This window comes from Chiloscyllium punctatum, chromosome 38 (assembly GCF_047496795.1).
Source record: "Chiloscyllium punctatum isolate Juve2018m chromosome 38, sChiPun1.3, whole genome shotgun sequence".
Taxonomy (NCBI): Eukaryota; Metazoa; Chordata; class Chondrichthyes; order Orectolobiformes; family Hemiscylliidae; genus Chiloscyllium; species Chiloscyllium punctatum.
The window spans coordinates 47893249-47912715 of NC_092776.1; the positions used below are offsets into that span (position 1 = coordinate 47893249).

The window sequence follows — 19467 nt, forward strand, 5'->3', positions numbered from 1 at the left end:
AAACTGGCTGAGAGACAGGGAACAGAGAGTAGTGGTTCATGAAACAAACAATAATAGAAATTGCTGGAGAAACTCAGCAGGTCCAGCAGTATCTGTGAAGAGAAAAGTGGTTGTTCATGGATGTTCTTCAGACTGAAAGAAAGTTGGACTTGCCTTTCGGAAGGACATGAAGGAATTAGAATGGGCACAGAAATCATCAGAATGATTCCAGGGATGAGAAACTTCATTCACATAGAAACGCTGCAGCAGTTAGTACTGTTTTCCTTGGAATAGAGAAGGTTGAGTGGGAGATTTGGTAGAAGTGTCCCTCTAAGCAGCTTTGTCACACAGCTACTCAGAGACCCACGGAGGTCGCTGCCACACATAGATCTTGGAAGTTTGAAAACAGTAAGGAACTGCTGATGCTGCAAGTCAGTCAATAAAAGGAGCAGGAGAAACACAGCAGGTCAGGCAGCATTGGAGCCAGAAGCTCTTGGAGATCCGCCCAGCAGAAAAAGAGACAGAACTTGGATCATGACGGAATGAATAGAGAGTAAATCTTCCCACTCATGGATAGATAGAGAACCAAAAATCTGAGGTCATCAGTAAAAGAACCAAGGGAGGAAAACTTGTCACATAGCGGGGGCGGGGCTTTGCCTGAGGGTATGGAGGAGGCAGGGTCCACTGAAGACTTTCCAAAGGGAATTTAATCATTACCTGAAAAGAAAAAACTGTTTGCAGGATTACCCATAAAAGCAAAGCAGTGGCATTCAGTTAAATGTTCCTTCAAAGAGCAATCACAAACTGAATTGAATGACTGAATGGCCTCAATCTATACTGAAATCATTCATTGATTCTATGAGTCTCAAGTGGAGCATAAAGACTGGATAAGCTTAATGGTCTGCTTCTATATTGTATACTCAAGAAGTATCATTTTAAAGAAACCTTTCTGACCTCATATTTCCAGACCATGCAGAGGATAGCACTGACAGGAAATGGATGAAGCTGTTATTATTTCAATGGGAACCATGACCTTGAATTACACTGAGTTCGCTGGAGATCTGATTAACCTCCTGTGAAAACACGTTCGCAGTTCCCTATCTGTACACTTGGCCGAAAGACTGAAAACAAGTCGCTACAGGAAACCAAGATATACAATTTAAGGGTCATTTCACAAATCCTTCTTGCTGATTGGATCTTTGGTTGCTAACAGTGCAGCTCAGAAATTTCAAACCTGCACACAACTTTACAATTCTATTAGAAAGTCATGATTGAGAGTCACTGTGTTTATATGGTGCCTTCCAATATCTCAACACATCCCGCAAAGCCCCTCTGAAACTGTACTGTAATGTAAGAAATGCTGCAACCATTGGCACACAGCAAGATCCCATAAGTGGGAATGTGATCGAGTGCAGTGATCTGTTTTAGTGATTTTAGTTGAAGGATAAATAATGCCGAGGACAGTGAGCCAAACCCCCCTGTCCTTTGTCTAAATAAAGGCTTGGATGCTTTACATCTAGCTAAGAGTTACGGCAGGACCTTGATTTCACATCATCCAATCATCCCCAACTGAGAAGAGTCCCTTTAGCACTGCTTTGGAGTGTCAAAGTAGAGGTTAGATTAGATTCCCTACAATATGGAAACAGGCCCTTTGGCCCTACAAGTCCACACCGACCTTCTGAAGAGTAACCCATCCAGACCCCCACCCTATATTTGCCCCTGACACTAACTCTATGGGCAATTTAGCACGGCCAATTCACCTGACCTGCACATCTTTGAACTGTGGGGGGGGGGTGGGGCGGAGCGGGGATCTCACGCAGACATGGGGAGAATGTGCAAACTCCACACAGACAGCTGCCCCAGGTGGAATACGAGCCCGGGTCCCTCACACTGTAAGGTAACAGTGCTAACCACCGAGCCACCATGCCACCCGTTGTGTTGCAAGTTCCACTCATATCACTCATATAAGTGTGTGACTTATACAACAATATTTGGCTCAGAAGCAAAAGTCACAGTCGGCACAGGGTAGCACAATACAAATTTGTAATACATGCTTCTTACACACAAGCACCCAGGGGATTGTAGCAGATCAGACCCTCTGTTAATTCAAGCCTTTCCAAATCACTCCAATATGTTCCCAAATTATAAATTCAGAAACTATTAGATTCTGATTAACCAAGTAGGACCAGGTTGATCAACACGTTCATTGGCCTTACACGTAGTAGGAACACAACAATTTAAATTTGCTTGCTTTTTGAAAAACAAAACCAACTTACTCGTTGTGTTTAGGAGCGCACACAATTGCAATAGACTCTGGCAGCATCAGCTGGTAAGAGCAGTGAGTGTGAAGATCCACGCTTGACAGAAATGCAGTCTGTGTTGGATGAGTCTGTAAAGAGATGCCTTTTTTAAAAAAAATCCTCCTTTGACGCAAACCTTTTGTGAGACAAATTAATACAAATGCACAATTATTGATTATTTTCCTCCGAAGCAATCAGTTATAAATCTTGATCAGGAATAAAGGACAATGCTTCCTGTGACTATCTCTTTCAACAAGAATCAGTACATTTGGTTGGTGCACCAGGAGATATACTTGTTCCCTGACAGAAGTCATGAGATGCTTTATAGAAGAAAGCCAAGATTATGTACAGAGATTCTTCCAACATAAGTTTTCCTTAATTCTGTCAAAGGATTAATCCAGAAACACACTGTCTAGTAAGCTTTCAGCATGAATCACAAAGGCTTTTGGACACAAGTCCCATCATCTGGAAAATTCTGTCAGCTTTAAGGGAGAAAACTAGCCAGCTCTTTCTTTTCTTTTGCCAATCTTTCCATCTGCCCACACCTTCTTTCGTTTCAATGATCTATCAATTCTCCTCTTACATAATCCAACACAGTCTTCCTGTGGCAGAGTTTCGCCTACTCAAACCCCTGTCCACCACCAACTTCCCAAATACTCAATTTCAAAACCTTCGCTTATATCTTTTGCTACAGTGGAAATAAGTTGAGAATTCAAATATCTCCCTAAGATGAAATCCCGAACTAAGAATCTAATGATGACCATGAACCCATTGTTGATTCTCAGGAAAAACCCATATAAGTTCACTAATGTCTTTTAGGGAAGGAAACTGCCATCCTTACATGGTCTGAGACAAAACAACCTGCAGATGCTGGAATTCAAAATATATAGGCAGGAGGCTGGAAGAACACTGCAAGGCAGACAGCATCAGGAGATGGTGAAGTTGACGTTTCAGGTGTAACCTTTCTTCAGGACCTGAAGAAGGGTTACATCCGAAACGTCAACTTCTGCACCTCCTGACGCTGCCTGGCTTGCTGGGTTCTTCCAACCTCCTGCCTGTCTATCCTTACCTGGCCTGGCCTACATTTTGACTCCAGACCCACAGCAATGTGGGTGAATCTTAACTGCCCTCTGGGCAATTAGGGATGGGAACTAAATGCTGGCCTAGCCAGCAATACTGGCATCCCATGAATGAATTTAAAATCAAAGATGATAGCACTTGCCCTGGCATAATCCTGGTGTACCTTGAAGTGTTGGAACACTTGTTATTTCTGACTGATATAAATGATTTGGAAATGGGTTTTGAGGGCAAAATCTCCAAATTTGCAGATGATACTAAGCTAGAGAATATAGTGAACTGTGAGGCTGATGCTCACCGACTTTAGAGAGACACTGAGAAGTAGGAACATGAATTTCAATGCAGAAAAATGTGAGGCAATGCATTTTGGCATATGAAATGTGGAGAGACAATGCAGGCTCAATGTTGCAACTCTGAGGGGAGTACAGGAGCTGAAGAACCTTGGACTTTGAGATCATAATTCTCTGAAGGTGGCCAGTTGAAACAGTTAACGAAAAAACCCCAAAGAACTGTGGATGCTGGAAATCAGAAGCAAAAACAGAATTGCTGGAAAAATGCAGCAGGTCTGGCAGCATCTGTGGACAGAAAGCAGAGTTACTGTTTTAGATCCAGTGACCCTTTTTCAGAATTGAAGTTGAAACAGTTGAGAAGGGTTATAGAATTCTTAGATTTATAAATAGGGGCATAGAATATAAAAGCAAGGAAGTGATACTACACCTCTACAAACCATTGGCCAGACCACATTTGGAATACTGTATTCAGTTTGGGCACCATATTTAAAAAAGGATGTTAAAAGCCCTGAAGAGAGTGCAAAGGAGATTTACTGGAATGAAAACAGGAATGAGGGATTTTAAATACAAAGAAAGGTTAGAGAGATTGGGATTATTTTCCATGGAGCAGAGAAGATTAAGAGGGGATCTTACTGAGGTACTCAAAATTATGAACGATTTTGACAGGATAAAGGCAGATATTCTGTTTTGAATACAAGTTGGTATGTCAGTAACTAGGGGTCACAATTTAAAGATTATTAGACAGCTTGGAGTGTCACAAGAAGAAACTTCTTTACTCCGAGAGTTGTTAGGATTTGAAACGTGCTGCTGGGTGAAGGCGGATTCCACAGAAGCTTTCAAAAAAGTGCTGGATATTTATTTGAAAGTGATGAATTATATATGCTGTAGTCCACATGCTGTAGGTCAACCCACATGCCATTAGGGAGGGAATGCCAGGAATTTGACCCAGCGACATATTGATAGGAATATTAACATATCTTCAAGTCAGGATAATGAGGGGAACTTTCAGCTGAACTTTCCCATGTATCTGCTGCCTTGTCCTTCTAAATGGAAGTGGTTGTGGGTTTGCTGTTTTTAGGAATCTTGATGAATTTCTGCAGTGCTTCTTGGAGATAACACACACTACTGCTGAGTACCAGTGGTGGAGGGAGTGGATGTTTGTGGATGTGGTGCCAATCAAGCGGGCTGCTTGTTGCTGGATGGTACCAAGCTTCTTGTTTGAAGTTGGAGCTGTACTCATCTAGGCAAGTGGGGAGTATTCCAACACACTCCTGACTTGTGCCTTGGAGATGCTGGACAGGTTTTGGGGAGTCAGGAGGTGAGTTACTCAGCATAGTATTCCTAACCTCTGGCATAGACTTGTAGCCACTGTATTTATGTGATTATTCGAGTTCAGTTTCTGGTCAATGGTAATCCCAAGGATGTTGATAATGAAGGATTCAGTAATGTTAATATCATTGAATGCCAAGGGGCAATGATTAAGTTCTCTCTTGATGAAGATGATTTGGGATTTCTGTGATGCAAACGTTACTCACCACATTTCAAACCAAGCCTGGATACTGCCCAGATCACGGAGCACAGTGGTTAGCACTGCTGCCTCACAGCACCAGAGACCCGAGTTCAATTCCCACCTCAGGTAAATGACTGTGTGGAGTTTGCACATTCTCCCCGTGTCTGCGTGGGTTTCCTCCGGGTGCTCCAGTTTCCTCCCACAGTCCAAAAATGTGCAGGTTAGGTGAATTGGCCATGCTAAATTGGCCGTAGTGTTAGGGGCAGAGGTAAACGTAGGGGAATGGGTCTGAGTGGGCCTTGCTTCGGAGGGTCGGTGTGGACTTATTGGACCGAAGGGCCTGTTTCCACTCTGTAAGTAATCTAACCTAACCAAAAAGGTCTTGCTGCATTTGGACAGAATGAATCATTTTTTAAAAATTCCTTTCAGTGTTATCACAGCAGAAATTTGCCAGTACACTTGTTTTAGACAAACAGGTTAAACATATCCTACAGTGCTTCAATTCATTGAAAAATATGGCACCTTCTTCACATCATCAGAATATTCATTTCACTAACTTACATGGATCCAGCCCAGAGTGATGAGGCCATGCTGGTCCTGAATAGTAAATAGTTCTTCTTCATTCTCTGTGTCACAATAATCTGGTCCCCCGGACTGTTTGGGTATTATCACATGTGTAATTATGAACTTATCGTGTGTCTATAAAAAGAGAATGACAGAGAATCACAAGCATTAGTACTATAAGGCTTTCTCCAAGATAGTTCACAGTCATAACAAATCAGGCAGAAAGCAAACTGTTGCACTTCAGAAGTTACCATTGTCCATTGCTTTGACTTTGATATAAAGTGAGGGTTATCTTTCTTCATGGATGTAACCAGAACCAGTGTGTTAAAGCACTGAGTCTGTTAAAGGGACAACAAATTTGAGGCAACTATCTTATACTAAAACCTGATAACTATCAATGAATATTGATACAAAAGGCATGTGGGCAAAGCAGTAAATTTACAATTAAGGATCATCATTTACAGACTCTTAAGTCAACCATTTCTATAATTAGTTCATCATTTCCATTACTAAGGACACTTAACCTGGAGACAACAGGAAGGTAATTAGAACAGCGTTCAAAAAGATAAAATCCCCCACCCCATCTCAATCCCATGATTAAACTATTTTAGATAATGGAATTAAGATACATGTTGCTGACAAAAGATTTGAAGATGACAATATTTCTGTCATGAATATGCTGAAAGATTCCCAGAACACAAACTGAAGAAAGTAAGGTGACGCATTAGGAAGAAAAAAAAAATTTGACTGTTACACTCGTATCAGTTCCGCAGATCTCAATTAGGTTCACTGACTAACATTTCTGACCTGTTTCTTGGATTTTAATTTCTAATGCAGCTCTCCTCCATAAAGCAGAATCAGAGACTTTTCAATGAGTTCATTGTTAAGCTAAAGAAGCCAGTTTAGCAGTTTCAATATTACCATCCAGACAGGCACATCGCCCTTGAATTCAAATTCTTCCATTACTTTTTGTTTATACTAAATAATATTTGTTGCTAGTTAATCAAAAGAGAATTACATTGATATTGTATCATTCACAACCCGGAGACACCCTAATTGCTTTATGGGAAACATAATACCTTTCAAGTGTAGTCACTGGCATAACGTAAGAAATGAGGCAGCTGACTGATGTGCAGCAAGATCCCACAAACAGCAATTAAATTTTAAAAAAGACAATCTGCTTTTGGTGTTAAAAAGCAGCATATTTGCACAATATCCAACCTCCCACCCCCTTAAGATGGCTTAATCCACTCTGTAGTCAATTAAGTCTTTTGAGCAGTAGTTACTTTTGTGTTGAGACACAAAAGCCAATTTGAGCAGAGCCAACTCTCTCCAAATAGTAATGTGATAATGATCAGTATATATATTTCTCTGTGATGTTAACAGAGGGATAAATATTGGCCAGGACAATTTGCCCAGCTCTTCTGTAAAACAGTGCTCTGCAATATTTCACATCCAATAGGTTTAACAGATAGAACCTTGATTTAACATCTCATTTGGAAAACAGCACCTATATTGCTGTCAGAAGGATGTCGTGAAACTTGAAACGGTTCGGAAAAGAATTCCAAGGATGTTGCCAGGGTTGGAGGATTTGAGCTACAGGGAGAGGTTGAATTGGCTGGGGCTGTTTACCCTGGAGCGTCGGAGGCTGAGGGGTAACCTTATAGAGGTTTATCAAATCATGAAGGGCATGTATTGGATAAATAGACAAGGTCTTTTCCCTGTGGTGGGGGAGTCCATAACAAGGGGGGATAGGTTTAGGGCGAGAGGGGAAAGATATAAAAAGGACCTAAGGGGCAATGTTTTCACACAGTGGGTGGTGCATGTATGGAATGAGCTGCCAGATGAAGTGGTACAATTGCAACATTTAAAAGGCATCTGGATGTGTACTTGAATAGGAAGGGTGTAGAGGGATATGGGCCAATTGCTGGCAAATAGGACAACATTATGTTGGAATATCTGGTCGGCATGGATGAGTTGGACTGAAGAGTCTGTTTCTATGCCGTACATCTCTATGACTCTATCAGCAGAGCACTCCCTCCCTGAAGGGTCAGACCTATATTTTGATCGTCACTTCTTTGAGAAGCATCAGGTATCTTTTATGTTCATCTGACCAACCAATTAAGATCTTGCTTTATGACATTATTCAAAAGATGGCATTTTCTAACAGTGCTGCACTCCCTCAGTACTGTGAAGCACCAGCTGAGAACGTGTGTTCAAGTTTCTGAAGTGAACCTTTAGAAATAAGATTCACAACACGACTGACATTAAAAATGGGGCAGAACAACATAAATATTATAAGAAAACAAGAAACTGCAGCTGATGGAGATCTGAAACAAAAACAGAAATTGCTGTAGAAACTCAAGAGGTCTAGAAGCATCTGTGGTGTGATGAAGCTGTTCCTTTCACGATGTTATGTTGTCCTTAGCTGTTTGTTCAGAGATGTCATAAATGACACACACTCCAAAAAAATCTAAGTTTGGAGGGTTTTCAGGGTAATTTGACTATAACATCAGATACTGCCTCAGACAAAAGGCTTTTCAATTTAAAAAAAAAATCACTTGTGCAATAAAAGGGGAGTAGCCAGTTCTCCCAGCTCAGCTTTTCCATAGTTTGGTTTTTAGCAGTAGTGTTGAAAAAGCTGCTGGACCCGAAAAACGCAGGTCCAGGCTGATCCTTCTCTCTTTGCCCTCTCTCCTGTAAGACCCTGTGTTTGATTTTACCTTTTGTGTCAAGGGGTGTTTATGGGGATTGTTGCAAGTATTTGGAACAGCATCCTTAAGTTGGTATAGTCTGTTGGGTTTTCAGGAAGATTAAGTTATTCTGTATTCTGTTCTCTTTTGTTTGTGTTTCATTTGGTAATCTTGTAAATAAATTCTGTTTTGTTTAAAACTACATGCTTGGAATATCCACGTTACTCTTGCTTAAAACAACCAGCAAAGTTTGGGATTGTGTTACTTTCTTGAAATGTTTTGAAGGGGGTCTGGCCTGGTCCAAAACAATGGGAAGAAAGCAGAGTTAATGTTTCGAGTCCAGTGACTCCTCATCAAAACTATCTTTTACACACATTCCCACAATAGGTTGAAGCTGGGGTTTCCTCCATCTATCGACGTGTAGGAAGCACTGGCAACATGCAGGTATTACATTTGTATGCAAGATAAAAGATATAAACATTAGACAGGGTCAGGGTTATCAAAACATAGCTCGAAGCTTTGAAGACCTTCGTTTATACTTGTTTTGTCATGAAATACATCACCCATTTTGACGAGTACAATGGAAGTCATGTGGTAAATGGGACAACATGAGCAGAAAGCAGGGGACTTGACTGCTGATAAAAATTAACAGCCCATTTTCGTTCATTATACAGTGAAACAAAATAAAACCTAGACTGAACAAGAGCGTCACTGCAAGACCTATAGCTGATAATGAAAACTAATTTCAGAGCAGGTAAAAGGAAGGGAACCTGAAAATTATTCTTTTCCTCAGAGGCTTACCAGCTTTCCGCTAAGAATTCCACAGGTTTCTATTCCTCGTGCTGTATTGGTCTCGGCCTGCATCAAAAATCTTTGGCAAAGGTTTTTCGGAAGGACAATATGTTGAAGGCCATCGACACTCTGCCCTGTAAAACATTATTAAGTAAACATTACTTATGTGCCTGATCACTACCAATGATACAGAGAGATCATGGAAGTTTAATTTGCAGCAATAGCAGGAAATTAATTTTATTTGAGTCAGTTTATAGTCAACCGTGATGTTGTTGAATTTTACATGGTGATGGTTTCTCTTGTCAAAGCTGGTAATAACCTGCTGTCGGAGTGTATCATTCCCATATATCTCTGCTTTGAGGAGAATAATCCAGCTTCTCAAGTCTGTCTTCATCACTGATATTAGAATTCAAAACTTATTTGAAGAACATGCTCAGATGAATTCCTCCCCCATAATACAATGGGCAGTGCTACAGTCAGCACACTAATGTTGTAACTTTCACACTGCAAACTCCCACAATGAGATCGTAGAATCATAGAAGTTTGCAACTTAGGAGGAGGCCATTAGGCCTGCCATGCCTTGTGCTGATGTTCGAAAGAATCGTCACAGTTAGTCCCATAACCTCACATTCTGTCCACCTTGCTGGAAATTCCTTTTCCTCAACTTCCTTTTACAAATATTTTCAGAATCAGCTTCCACCACCTCTTCAATTAAAATATCGAAAGTCTCAGCAACTCTCAGTGGAGGAAAAATGATCCCTCCCAAGCCCTCAGTTTTGTTGCCAATGACTTCAAATTTATCACATCTTGTCATGGACCAACTTGCTGAGGAGAATATGTCCCCCATCTGTTCTATCAAAATGTCTCATTATCATGAAGAACTGTTTTTGGCCATTCCATTTAACTTCTTTCCAGTAAAACCTGTTCATGCTTTATTCTGAGGCTTTACATCTTCCCTGAGTTGTGTTCTCCAGAATGGTCTACCCTACTCCACTGAGGCCTAACCAGTGATCTACTGGCCTGACAGTGGTAACCCCAGAGTAGAGGGGAGTTATTCACGAGGACTCATCAAAATCCCTATCATACCACACTCGAAAGGAACTGCATAGGGACTGCAAGATTGTTAATAAAGGCATTTTAAAGTACAATGTCAGAAGTTACACAACAATAGGTTCTAGTCCAACAGGGTTATTTGAAATCACAAACTTTCGGAGTGTGGCCCCTTCGTCAGGTGAAGTGTTAACCATACCGCACTATAAAATACATAGTCAAACTCATGAGTAACTATTCAACTGCCAACTCACACACTGCCAACTACACCTTCTCCAGACCAACTACACATACCTCATCCCGACCTGACAATAACCTCTCCCTCCACAGGATCAGACAAGCCCTCCGGCTTAAGATCTGTTCCCCAAACACCTCCAAACCCACAACCCCTTCCCAAATCCCAGACCTACTGCACTGTTTCCCCTGCTCCAGGCCAGAGCCTCAAACTCCTTCCCCTGCTCCAGTCCAGAGCCTCAAACCCCTTCCCCTACTCCAGGCCAGAGCCTCAAACCCCTTCCCCTGCTCCAGGCCAGAGCCCCAAACCCCTTCCCCTGCTCCAGGCCAGAGCCCCAAACCCCTTCCCCTGCTCCAGGCCAGAGCCCCAAACCTTTCCCCTGCTCCAGATCTGCCCCAGTTCACCCCTTGCACGGACACATCAACACCACCTTCTTCCACTCTGGTAATAACACCTCCTCCCATTTGCCCTGCTTCAGGCCACTCAGCCATCTCCCTCTTAAACTCCTGAGATGACTGTCCCTCTCCCATGCTCCGGAACTGACCTCCCACAGTCCCCAGCCCCTCCTCCCACAACCTGACTTTCTCTCTCTCTAACTATTGATCCTGACACCCTCCCAGGACCTGATGGCTAAGCTTCCGTATCTCACCTGGACCCAATATCTCCCACCACACCAACCACTCAAACACTGCTTCACATCCTACCTTGCACCTTACTCATCCAATACTTACCTCATTGTACCCTTCCTCCTATCCTCTTGGCACTTTACCCACAGCATCCTGTGCACCGTATCCCCTCCTAACTTGGGATTCTAGCCCCTGGCATGTTACTCTCTACCCACAGCATCCTACACACTTGGCACCTTACTTAGTAGGCAACCTATCCCTGTACCCATCTGACATGCTACACATTTGTCAACCTATGTCAGCAGCTGTCAAATGGCTGTCTGTCATGGTGGACTGGTCAGGTTCTGAAACTACCAGCAAATTGCTGTGTAAACGGGGGGCGGGGGGGGGTGCTGGTTTGTCCATTCCCCACCATCCTCCATGATGGGAGAATCATCAGAATGAAAGCACACAGTCTGTGTTGAGATTGCAACTGTGCGGAATATCCAATTAGTCAAAGTCACTTTCCCTTGAACAAATCAACGCTGGCTCTCATTCATTAACCCATGCCTTTCCAAATCAAAATTTATTTTCTGACTGACAATGGTTTCCAAAATCTTCTGTGATACTAAGTCTTACACTGATTGTTCTGCAGGGTTGTGGTGCATTTTTCTTCCATTTCTTGAAGAATACATTAACAATCCTCCAGTCCTGTGATAGTACTCCTGTACTACACACAGATAGTACCCACAGAGAACTGAATAATATAACTTTTGCTCTGCTTTTTCTATCCTTGCTTCTTTTGGAAATCTAGGATGCAGATCATCTGGACCAAATAACTTGCAGATTTCAGCTTAGTAAAGTTTCATTGTCTATTAGCTTCCTGACCATTTCTTCTCTCTCCACTTTTACTGTAAGCTTTAAATTATCTGCCACTTTGAAGAGATGCTCTCCATTAGCCATGTTGATTGAGGGATAAATGTCACATGAGGGAGAGGTTTCCTGCTTTCCTTTGAAACAGTGGTATGGAGTCTACAATATCTAGTTGATGGGGCATTTGGGACCCTTAGTTTTTAATCGCATGCAAAAATATTGACGGAAGCGTCAGTCTAGTTTATGTACTTAAATATGTGGAGTGAGACTTGAATCCATAAATGTTTGACTCAGAGTGACAGAGCTACCACAAGAGCCAAGCCAGTGAAAATTAATTAAAATTAAACAAAAGAGTACAATTCCTGAGGTCATACTCCGATCACAATTAACGATCTGACATTTAACGATTAGATTTTACACAAAATTTAAAATTTGAAGAGACCCATAACTAACTGCGTCCTCTTAAATAGCTTACATTCATCCTGACATTACAACAAGATGACCTGACATTACAACTAGATGATCTGGTCTGATAGATTATTGTTAGGCAGGGGTACAGAAGCAAGGCAGGTAATGGAGTTCACACAAAGATCGAACATGATCATTGAACATCAGGACAGATTCAAGGAGATTAATAACCTCCTATCATCTTCTTATCTGCTAAATACTTACTTGCAGCTGAGCTCTGTGGTTTCAGGGACCTGTCCACTGGAGGGCACCAACCTGGTTGGGCATCGCTTGGCACTTGGCTGGCAGCGTTTACTGTGCGCCACGCAGACATGGTAGGCTCAGTCTGTTCACGTGCTGCTGCAGTGCAGGTTAACATCCCCCCATCACTCTGTTCTGACATTCTCAGCTTCAGCTCTTTCTGTCTCTCCTTCTGAAAATCCTGTCTCTTCAGCTGCTCTTCGAAGAAATGAAACTGTTGCACTTCCAACTGTTGTTGCCGAATCCTGGCCACACGTAATCTTTCTTCCTCAATCAACTTATTATGTAGCTGCTTTCCGGAATCACCATCTTTGGCTTTGCTCTGAGAAAACCAAACAAACATTTGTCCCTTGAAGGTAAAACAATCCGTCACAATGAAGACTAAATTTACAATTAATTCCTTACCATTGTCTATTAAACAATTGTAAATGTAAGATTCTTCTGATCATTTCATCTTCAAACAGGAGGTTTTTAATCTAACATAGCTTACCATCTGCACAGATTGTATGTAGTCAATGATGCTTTAAGAAATATGTGCTTTAAATTCCATTGTCATGACAATAGTAGAGTGAACAGTGGACTTTCACAGAACACATCTCAAAACGGAACAGATTTGAAAATCTGAATAGCACACTGTGTTGCGCCCCTTTAAACGTGTGCTTGGAAAACAGCCAGAAATGCAGGTCAATATTTTGCTTATTAGCCTCACATAGGTAATTCGGTGCCAAGATTAATGTGCATGCTCTTCCAATGACTATTTTTAGAAAGGTTAGAGGAAATAGTTGTGTAGGGTTTCACCTTTCAAGTGATATTGGGGCTAGAATACAAGGTGGTACTGAATTGTACTTGACCCTGGACACAAAGATGAATTAAGTCATCATCTAGCACTAGATTGGAAAAGCCTCTTTCATCTGGGCTGGTGACAGGCACTTAAACACTTGAGATATGATAGTCTACTGGATTAAGGCACAATCTGATGATTTATTAAGACACAGCCCCACAATTTCTTGTCAGAGTTTACTAAAGTCAGTTATTCAGGTCACAAATTGAAACTCTGGCTTCATTACAATTCAAGAGAGCTCAGTGCCTTGAGCTAATGCAGGGGAGAAATAATCTAGGAATCTTGTTGCTGATCATTACACTGGCTGGACATTGTGGATGTACAGGTATAGGGCAAGGTTAGATGGTTAGGCTCTGGTATTGTCTGTCATAGGGAGATGAGTGAGTTAGAAAATGGTCCATCAATTCCAGCTCAGACTGGTGGAGTGACAGGCTGCTGCCTGTAAGGATTGCACATGAAATAAGTTTAGGATATCGTTACCCAGTTTCTGATCATTGTCGGTAGCTCCAAATTCAAGCTAATTGGCACTGTCACTCAGGGAGCTATGCTCTGTGCCTGCCTGCACGAGAACTGGAGCTTGTTTGATGTTTTTACTGAGTATTGGAACAGTTCACTACACTCAGCAAAAAGAAAATGAAAGTAAGTTTCAAATTTGGCTAGTCCATGACAGTGAATACCGTCCGCACAAAATACCCAAATGGTTTCTGAGGTTTAGGGACCCATACATACAGAAAAGTACATTCATCAGGAGAAAGTGATGAATCAACCAATTGTTTTAATTTGGACAAGAAAGCATACAATTCTGTTCAGTGTCCTAGTATGAATCTAAACGTAAGTGCGTTTGTTCCAGTTTTGAGAGGCAATTTTGTTTGGAAATATGTGGATATTTTGACCTTGATTATGTTAATGCCTAAACGTTAATTAATTGAAGAGCAAATTGACCAAGCTGTGCTTGCAGCAGGGAGCAGTGGTCAAATATCACTTGGAGAATAAATCAGTGGCAAAGAATTATAGGCCTAGCTGTCTGCTGTTTTTGATCACAGCGCCCTAAAAGGCATACAGAAAGACTTGTTTTTATGTAAAGCCAGTCCCCGGGGCGCGAATGAGTTGCGTCCTAGAGTCCATTCGCAAGTCGAGTTGTACACAAGTGGGAACACAATGTACAACAACATAATGTGGCCGTTCAAAAGTACAGTAAATGTCTGTATGTCGGATCTTTAAAACTGCACCCCGTCATAAGGACAAGTGTTCACAAGTCAGACCATCGTAACCCCTTGTAGTACCTTTCACAGTTTCAGAACCATGCACCTTTACAGCAATTTCTACAGAGAAAGGATTCGAGAACAGCGATAAAATAAATGGCCAGACAATTTGTTTTAAGGGCTGGTAGTGGGTTAATTATTGATTAGGACAGTAAGAGAAATTCTCTATAATAGCCAGCAGCAGAAAGCCTCGGCTAGGGTCAGTGCTGGGGAACCAACACGTGGACACACAGTATCAGATTCTCATCCACCCCCTTTCGGAAGGCCTACAGATTCAGCCCATGGTGTAATCTGAACAGTATCTGGTGGATTTTATGAGATAGGCTTCCCATTGTGGGTCTCCCCTCCAAAAAGGTGGCCAGCGACCATGGCCATTTTTCATTTTAGATTTTGCTTAGAGTTGCTGAATGATGGAGCAGGCTCATTGGGCTCAATGACCTACTCCACGTCCTATTCTCCACGTTTACATCTTTTTCTTTTAAGAATTGCGAAGAGGCTGCCTTGAAATGGAAGGCCTTGTATTGGCTGTCAGCTTCAAGAGCCTGCCCATCATTCCTCATTGGATTGGAGCGTGTGTTCTGTGTCTGCCAATTGACCAATCCAGCAAAAACACATGTCACATGACTGCTCCCATCAACCCATATGGTTTCATCAATGTCAGGGCCCAAAATGTGAAATTATAAAAACAGAGAAAACAGGACCTGGAGTAGACCATTCAGCCCATTGAGTCTGCTTTACCATTCAATATGATACGAGGTAATCCTCTTTCTAAACGTTACACTACCACTCTCTTCCCATATCCTTTGACAGCTTTAGCGTACAGAAAACTATTGTATTTCTTTAAAATATTCAGTGATTCAGCATTCATAGAATTATTGTGTTAGAGAATTCCACAGGTTCATCCTCTCGGTGAAGAAATTTCTCCACATCTTAGTCCTAAATGGTCTACTCTACTTTCTAAGACTTCGAACCACGTTCTGGATTGCTCACAGCCAAGAGAAACATCAAACCTGTATCCAAACTGTCAGAATATTATACATTTCAGTGAGGCACACCCGGCAACCCCCCCCCCGCCCCCCCCAACCTCAGTCTCACATGGAAAAGAACCCACATATTTATCTGTAGGGAACACATTTCTATTCTGACAGAGGGTCACTCAACCCAAAATGTTAACTTCTGATTTCTCTCCACAGATGCTGCCAACTCAACCTCTCTTCATATGACAATCTGCCATTCCAGGAATCGGTCAAGTGGATCTTAGCTGCACTCCCTCCATGACACGAACATCCTTTCTTAGGTAAGGAAACCAAAACTGCCCATAATACTCCAGGTGTGTGGTTTCATCAAGACCCAATGCAGCTGTTGGAGCTCTTCCTTGTTCCTGGACTCAACATGACCATTTACCCTTCTAACTTGTACTACCTGCATGCTTACTTTCCATGACTGATATACAATGACACCCAGATCTCTTTAAGTATCAACATCCCTGAAGCTATGACCATTTAGTTAACAAAGTCCCACTTTCTTTTCCCTGATGAAGTGGATAGTGTCACACGTATCCACATTTTACTGAATCTACCATCCATTTGCCCACTCACTCAACTTATCTCAATTGCCTCAAATCCTCTTTATATCCTCCTCAGCACTCACAATCCCATTAGTTTTGGGTCATCAGCAAAGTTGGAAATATTCTGAGGGAAGGTTACTGGACCCAAAACATTAACTCTAATTTCGCTTCACAGATGCTGCCAGACCTGCTGAACGTTTTTGTATCTGATTTACAGCATCCGCAGTTGTTTCAGTTTTTATTTGGAAATATTACGTTTGAGCCCCTCATCCAAACTGAGGACATGTGCATTTTGAAAAGCTAGGCTCAAGCAGTGATCGCTGCAGTACCCTACTAGTCACTGCTTTCCACTACAAGAAAGACCAATTTAAACATTGCTCTCTGCTTCATGTCTGCTAATCAATTCTCCATCCATACCAATGTATTATCCCCAATCCCTATGCCCACAGGCTGGAGCAGTATGTGGAGAAATAATCCAAAACCCAACTCTTCTGCTAATAAATTAGAATTTATGCTGGCAAAATTCAAAATCAAAATCAACCAATTAAGATGCTCTCTATAAATAGTGACAGGGTAATGTGAGGTCAAAGTTTGGTACGTGGAGGACAGGGGTTGGCACTTGGTTGCTACAGGAGCTACAAAGGTAGGTACAGGTGCCAAGTTTCAATGAAGATTGTGGGATGGACATGGGGTTACAGGGGTAGAGGTTGGCATGGAGAGTGCAGGGGGACTTGAGGGTGAGTAGAAAGCATTAGGAGGCAGGAGCAGCATGAGGAATGAGTGTGATGGTGAGACAGTCAGTGGGATTAACCTCTATAAATGTAGAGCACAGCATCACAGCCACTAGCCTGGCTTTTTCCTCGACCCACATCAGCAACGGGCATCCTCTTCAGGATTTTCTGGGTCACTCACCCTGACTTCCTGCCCAGGCCAAACCCATAGCACCAAAGTTCTGGCGGCCATCTTGAATGGGCAGGCTCATGCAGTCAGGAAGTTTCCTGTCGCTGCACACTGACCCAGAAACAAAAACACAGTTACTTTAAGAGATGGTAGTTAATTTTAATCAAGGTAATAGAATTTGGGAAGACTGCTAATGAGTAAACAAACTACAGGGTAGCACAAAGAAAATCAAGTCATTAACTTTACCTGGGCAGATAGATATTCTTGGTATTCAGCACTATATTTGGCAATCAGCTGTGTCTTCAAATCATCTGCTCTTGGAAATGCAACTTCTTTCAATTTCTTGAATTAAAACAGAAATGAATTGGTAATACAGTAAAAAAAATAATGTAATCCCTCACTACAGACAGAGCCCAGACATTACCAGGGTCAGCTTGACCGGTCAATGATGTTTCTTATCCAGCAAGGACAAGATCCATTAGTTAACAATCATGGCTCATTCTATAGAAGGCCAATCAGCATGGTCCTACACTGCCAATACGTGGACAGATTATGTTGATTTGATTGATCAATTAGGTGAATGGGCAGAGCTATGGTAGATGGATTTTACTATAAGCAAGTATGTGGTTATTTATTTTAGGAAAGGTCACGGTAACGTTTTAGAAGGCACAATATATAAACACAATGAATGCTCAATTAGATTTGCAGGTTCAGATGCATAGGTCTTCAACATATCACAAACAGATGCAGAAAATAGTCAAGATGGCGAGGGGAATGCTGGTATTCATGTCAAAAGGGCTGGTGTACAAGGATGCAGCTGTTATACTGCAATTATACAAAACCCTAGTTAGACCGCACTTAGAGTACTGTGAGCAGATCTGGGCACCACACCTTAGGAAGAAGGTATTGGCCCTGGAGGGAGTTCAAAACAGGTTTACAAGGATGATACCTGAACTTCAGAGGTTAAATTGTATGGGGAGATTAGACAATTTAAGCCTTCTAAATTCTAAAGAAAAAAATGCCAAGAGGTGATCTAATTGAGGTTTTAAGGATATAAAGACAGAATACATAAAGATTGTCAACTTTCACTGGTTGAAGATTCCAGAACTGGGGGTATCGTCTAGGAATTAAGACCAGGCTATTCAGGAGAGATGCTAGAAAGCACTTCAATGCAAAGAGCGTGGAGATTTGGAACTTTCTTCCACCGTTAGCAGTCGACGATAAGTCAATTGTTAAATTTAAATCTGATACAGATGATTTTTATTAAACAAGGGTATCAAGGCATATGAGACCAAGGCAGGCAATATGGAGTTAGGTCACAGATCAGCCAAGATCTCATTGAAAGGCAGAGCAGGCTGGAGGGGCTGAATGGCCTACTCCTATTCCTGGAACGATCGAGGAGGAGGGGTAACCGATTGGGGGGAGGGGGTGTGACCAATCGGAGGGGTGTGGCTGACTGGGAGAGAGGGAGGTGGGCGAGACCGACTGGGGGAGTGGGGGGGGCTGACCAACCAAGGGGAAAAGGATATGGACTGACTGGGGAAAGGATGCAAGAGCCTGAATACTTAGCTGCAGGTGTCCATTCCAAAAGCTGAAATGATGCTCTAGGCTTATAATCTGTTTGGAGTCCATTAAAGATGGTGCCAGGAACTTTAAGACCCCCACTTCCCACCTTAAGGTATTGGTGGGGAAAGCAGGGGAAGGCCCAGCCCGACCACAATCTTCACTCTACCTCTTAGGCATCGAAATGTAAGGAACTGAGAATGGGGTGATCATGAAAGCAAAGATGGGCCTCCTCAGAGACAAAATGACACTCACTTCCACACCCTCCAGTGAAATAATTAAACTGTGTGACAGAGGATTCTGCCCTGAATGTTTAACAGTGAGAAGGATTGTGAAGCAGTGTTGGTGATTTGACCTTTTCTTTTAATGTGAGGAGGCAACCATAGATAGAGATACATATTTTACAATCACAATTTCTCAGCTACTTAATAGAGTAAGATTGAAAATCGGACTTATGAGCTGCTTGAGGCTATGATACACAAATAAAGCATTCCCACTGGCTCCAACATATAGAATTGATTCACTTAATTAAGGGAAAAGGAGTAATATGCAAATTTTCCATCACAAGTGACTCCCTAATAAAGGAAGACTTACATTTCTGTAGTCAAAAAGTGTGGTACTGGAAAAGTGTAGCCAGTCAGGCAGCATCTGAGAAGCA

At 42.0% G+C, this 19467-nt stretch overlaps 1 protein-coding gene across 5 annotated transcripts in view; it reads right to left on the reverse strand.

Annotated features, from left to right (window-relative positions):
- Nucleotides 1-19467, reverse strand: part of stambpl1 (STAM binding protein-like 1) — a 63570-nt gene that overhangs the window by 15402 nt on the left and 28701 nt on the right. For all 5 annotated transcript variants that reach the window (XM_072557823.1, XM_072557825.1, XM_072557822.1 and 2 more), the window contains exons 5-9: nucleotides 17493-17588; nucleotides 12641-12998; nucleotides 9215-9339; nucleotides 5718-5855; nucleotides 2256-2368 (exon numbers count right to left, since the gene is read on the reverse strand). In XM_072557823.1, the coding sequence (XP_072413924.1) occupies nucleotides 2256-2368; nucleotides 5718-5855; nucleotides 9215-9339; nucleotides 12641-12998; nucleotides 17493-17588 (830 nt within the window). The remainder of the gene's footprint in view (nucleotides 1-2255; nucleotides 2369-5717; nucleotides 5856-9214; nucleotides 9340-12640; nucleotides 12999-17492; nucleotides 17589-19467) is intronic.